The sequence below is a fragment of the Macrobrachium nipponense genome, chromosome 41, assembly GCF_015104395.2.
Source record: "Macrobrachium nipponense isolate FS-2020 chromosome 41, ASM1510439v2, whole genome shotgun sequence".
Lineage (NCBI taxonomy): Eukaryota > Metazoa > Arthropoda > Malacostraca > Decapoda > Palaemonidae > Macrobrachium > Macrobrachium nipponense.
The window spans coordinates 12,700,870-12,706,440 of NC_061102.1; the positions used below are offsets into that span (position 1 = coordinate 12,700,870).

The window sequence follows — 5,571 nt, forward strand, 5'->3', positions numbered from 1 at the left end:
AGATCCTATTCTATTATTTCAGTTGTAGGAGTCGTCTACCTCATGTGTCAAGCGTCATCAATGTTATCTAAAATATAATTACCCTTTCTCCTTTTCATGGTTATGTTTTTAAGACTAAGTTTTACACGTCGCACTTTCTATTACTGTGATACAGGTGCGAGCACACACTTAACACAGTCCGAATTTTGGAAGGTCGTCAGTCTTTATATTCAGGCATATGTAAATTAGTCGGTTGGTTCAAGTGAACGCAAACAGCAGGAAAAACGAGCATTAAAATGTTAATACTTATGATACTTATGATGGCTGAGTTAGGCTGAAGTGCAGGTAATGGCGTCCAAAATTACTGATCGTAGTTCATTGTGTTTGCTTACTTCTATAAGGATTAAGGATAGCTGGGCAGTATTGTACTGGAATTGGTCTCCTGGTCCGTCGTGTAACCGGCATTTAAAGGGCTCTGCAAAATAGAGGTTTTCCTGTCATGAATCCTAAAAGTGCCGGTGAGTTCGAGTAGTTTCTTTGGTACTTCTATTTGACAAGACAACGTCCAAGTTATTTCAAACCTTTACTAAAGCTTATGCTGAAAGGGTGCGAGTATATTTGTAAGATCGTAGTACCTTATTCCGAATACACGTATTCCACCAGCATTTACTCCTGTTTGCAGACAAAGACAAATACACTCGAGCGTTGTTAAAAGAAAGTGATAAGCCAGTAGTGCTCGTATGCCATGAATTGTAATATTAACTGCTTGAAAACTGGTAGGAACTTTGCTTTAACAACGCTTGAGTGTATTTGTCTTTGCAAACGGGAGTGAACAGGAGTAAATACTGGAGTACGTGTATTCGGTATATGGTGCCATTTTAAAAACATAGGTACTCTCACCCTTTCAGCAAAAGCTTAAGTGAAGGTTTAAAATAACTTGGACTTTGCCTTATCAAATAAAAGTTCACTTTTAGGATTTGTGACAGGAAACCTATATATATATATATATATATATATATATATATATATATCTATATATATATTCTATATATATGTGTGTGTGTGTGTTTGTGTGCAAATTGTCACTAGTATAGTATGTAACATTTATTTTCGCAAATATTAAGTCACAAATATGATTTCATATGTCGGGAATTTTCTCGACTTTTATTATAAGATTCGTGCCCGGATGTTCTGGGCAGATGACAAGGCCTTGAGGAGGCGCGCACTCTAAAACTCTTAGGGTGAGATACAATAAAATTTGGTCAACATAACAGTTTTATTACGAAAAAATAAACATTTAAATACATTAACAGTACACTGAAACTAAAGTTCCTAGCAGAATTCCACAGTACATGCAGTTTCGTACTGCTCTCAGCTAGTTAATTCAAATAAGCTGAAAACTTTCTGGCTTTTTTATGTGGTAGCACATAGGGTCTTCGATGTCACGTGCTGGCAAAACATCAAGTACATAACTGGACGAAAAATCTGCACAATACGAGACCCATAGACTCGATATCACAAACAAATAACATCCTTGCACTGGCAGCTTCCATTTGCTGCATAAATCGAGTCCCTCATCGCAGGGATGGCGCATATATACGTGGATAAAGTTAACTTACTGTTAAGACGGAATTCGACCTAGCATGGCGATGGCTGGGAGTCGGAGAATTGAGAGACACACAAATTTTACGGTACTTACTCGGATCAGGGTTCTGGGCAGGAATGAAGCGTCGCTTCGCCCTTCTTTAAAAGAAATTTACGCTTTTCCCGCATGAACTACAGAATCCTTGTAATTCAGGCGGGAATCATCGATTATTTCGACATTACGTATATTATTAAATCTATTTTATTCTTGAATGTGAAATATGACTGTTACATTATTATTTAAGATCAAGGAATTGACTTAAAGTTCTGGCTGAAGGCCGTAATCTGCAAATTCTTTAATGGCTATGGAGTCCTTGGCTCCAAATCTATACATAGATAATTTATCTCGTACTAGTGATCAGCAAATTATATTTATTAATGAAAATTCATAACGTCCTTTTTACTATAAGACGCGCTCCTTCCCCGCCATGCCTTTAGGAATTGCGTCATAAACTGTCATGTATTGGACAGCTTTCTGTTCAATGTATCGCCCGCGAGATCCCTCAGTCTTGCCCCAATTTAACGCAACACTTGTGAAGTTAAATGGCGGGGATTTCGAATGATCAGTTCGAAATTCACGACATACTCCACACCCGAGGTATGGGGCGTTGAAATGTTGGACAATTCAGGAAAGACTGCGCTCGGGGGGGGGGGAGTAACCACTCCTACACTACTCAGTCAGGTTCGCTGCGTAGCGCTCCACAGCGACTCTAACAGAGTACACAAAAAAAACATGACATGTCAAAGAAATCATACATCAACATTACACCAGGGGTAATCAATGTCATATACAAATAAAACATCAATGGCAGATACATATATAAATGTACCCATACACATAAGGTAGACGTGAATCAGCACAGAAACTTAATAGGCAATGGGCCTGCAATAAGATCAAAAACATAATTGGAAACTCACAATCAAGGAAACATGAATATATTCTCACAAGGCATTCTGCCTTCACTCAATCAATGGCATGAAAAATGAAACAGTCATATATGGACAACTTTGTATGCAACAAGCATAGACTTTAGGCACTCGCCTCAAAATGCAATACAGCATGCAAGAGAAACTTCTATATTAAGCTCTTCATCTTCAATAATCTTCATGCAACACGCATGTTATTCTAGGCTACTCGCCTTCAATAATCAACAAGCATTAATCAGATAGACAGGCCATTTGCCTCCAAGGAAACTGATTACAACTGATTCAGTATGTACTCCTTCACGGGACACATGCCCTCAAACGCTTTCACTTCTCTACAAGTACTCATATACATTTTTCGTAATTTACATTGAGGGTGGGGGCTACCTCTGCACAACGCTCGACTTGTTTGCACAAGAGGGGGCTCCCACTACCTTACGCTAACCCGACGCACTTCCATCCTCTGAGGATTCAACTCACCTACACTTACTTGGGTCCACCCTCCCTGCCTACCAGAATAAGGACCTTCCCGTTTTATTTCACTGTTTCTAGCTATAACTTATATATATTCGCTTTCCATTAAGCGCTTCATCAACTCACGCTGCTTAGCAGCAGCCTTTCTCAAAGGGTGTGCAGAACGTCTTGGTCTGCCTAACTGAACGTCAACGTCACTACCACTCGATACCTCAGTATCATTCACTTCAGCACTCTCACTTACCGTATTGGTATCGCTCGATTCGTTACCAATATCGTCAGTGTCTTTGTCACTCAAGACCTTTGTGGCTGGTTGTTCGGATGTTGCAGCCAGTGCCATCCCTTGGTCGTCCCCAGACGTCACAACATTTCCTGGAACACCTACTGCTGGGCTGTACGCTCCCTCGTCTCGGACCTCTTCGTTGCCGTCGTCGTCACGCACCATCTCCTCCGTCGCACCATCAACATCGTCACGCCGTTCGTCTCCAACGCCATCATCGTCATATGAGGGGGCAAGTTCCAGGGGGACCAAGTGGCTGACAGCACGCAGGGACTCAACCTCTTCGAACAATACCTTGGCCGAACGCACGACGCCGTCGTCGTCCGGGTACGTCTCCACGACGCGTCCAAGGGGCCACGTTGCTCATTTTTTATTTTCTTGCTTTACTAATACGATGTCTCCGGGGTGCAGCTTGGTGGGTTCCCCAGACTGACAATCGTGTCGGGCTCTTAGGGCACTCAGGTACTCCTTCCTCCACCTCTCTCGGAAGGCTTTCAAAGTGTCTGTTAGTTTAAGATATCAATCTCGTAGCCTCCGGGAGGTGAAGGTAGCATTAAGGTCTTCATCTGGCAAAACAGGTGCCATTAAATTGATTAAGTGACCTCGCACTAAATGAGAGGGGGTGAGGACCTCGTCCTCGCACTTGTCACCGCCATACATCAACGGCCTATTATTCACTACCGCCTCCGCCTCTTTCACTAGAGTCAATACAATACGTGGGCCTCCGGGAGATGCTTTCTCCCGAGGGCTATCTGAAGTGGACGTTTTGTGACACCAATCAGACGCTTCGAAAAAACCGCCTTTCCACGGCGCACAGGGTGTTTGGAATCGCCATTCTACGCCAGTCCTCCTCAGGAACTGCTGGACTTCATCCTCTTCATAAAGTCCCTGAAGGAGGTTGCTGGCCGTCTTGAACGTTTGGTGGTTATCAGAAGTGATTATGGTCGGGGCTCCATGCGTAGCACTGAATCTTCGAAGAGCTAGAACAAATTCCTCCGCATCCAAGGAGGGGCAGAAATCTAAATACACGGCCCTGGTGGCCATGCATGTCACGAGGAGTATATAGCCTGGTCGCGTTTCGGTTTGTATGGCTGCGGTGTGGTCCACGCCGACTGCGGCAAATGGTTTCTGCAAGGTGATCCTTTCCTTCGGCAGGGGGGTGGTGGTGGTTGTCTCATCAGCGGTTGGAATGCTAGCACGCATTCTGGACACTTCCGTACAACTTGCTTAGCAATTGACCTCAGGCCCGGCGTCCAGCATTTCTGTCGAAAAATCGCCATTAGCGTATTGACGTTACAATGGAGGTGCAAACAATGCAAATACTTTAAGTATGCTCTGACTAAGTGTCCCTTAGCAGGCAAAAGAATTAAATGTTTCATCTCTTCAATTTGGGACACTCGTCCCCTAGTGCAAATCAATTTGTCTACTATTATTAGACTTAATTGCCTCACAAAATTCAGTATCTCACGAGGGGGTCTGACTTCACCCTCCAAATATGCATACACAGTAGGTATATAGAATTTTTGTTCTAATAAGACAAGAACTCGAAAAGGATCCCTTTTCACTTTTGCAAACTTTAACACTAATTTGGTTACTCTAATCAAAATTCGGAACTCAACCTCCCTGAGTAGTAGTTCCCATATCTCTCCTGGGGGAATAGACCTTGTTTCTTCCCTCAGTTCCTGCACCGCCGCTACCACGGTTCTGATATTTGTTAGATCTTCCTCTTTGAAGGGAACAGGCTCTCCTGGGATTCCCAAGAACTCTGGACCCTGGCGCCCAAGAGGATTCTGCTGCAATTGCTGGATTGTTGCGCCCCTAGACAAGACATCAGCAGGATTCTGTTTGCTGGGCACATACTTCAATCTGAAATCACAAATCTGGCGGAGAAAAACAACTTCCGCCATACGGTTAGATATAAAGATATTTTGTTGTCCTTGGCATCCAGGGATGCCACCCATGCTAAGGCAACTTTGCTATCTGACCAGATACTAATTTCTTGCGGCTCTATTAGCCCTTTAATTGTTTTCGCTAGCCTACAACCTAGCAGCAATGCTAAAAGTTCTAATTTAGGGATGGTGATTTTGAGCATCCCTTTCGGAGTGATTCTCATTTTGCTGGTGAGTAATCTTACGTTACTTTCTTCATCTCTGACATACGCTACAGCACCGTATGCCCTACTACTGGCATCGGTGAATATATGGAGTTCGGATCTTCTGACTCCTGTCGCTCTCAGAAATGTTAACTCACAGACTGATTTCAATTCTACT

General features: G+C 43.1%; 1 protein-coding gene across 1 annotated transcript; it reads right to left on the reverse strand.

Annotated features, from left to right (window-relative positions):
• Positions 1 to 3,820: 3,820 nt before the first annotated feature.
• Positions 3,821 to 4,504, reverse strand: LOC135212416 (uncharacterized). The gene has a single exon (XM_064245787.1). The coding sequence runs from the start codon at positions 4,502 to 4,504 to the stop codon at positions 3,821 to 3,823; it is 684 nt and encodes a 227-aa protein (XP_064101857.1).
• Between the last annotated feature and the right edge of the window lie 1,067 nt (positions 4,505 to 5,571).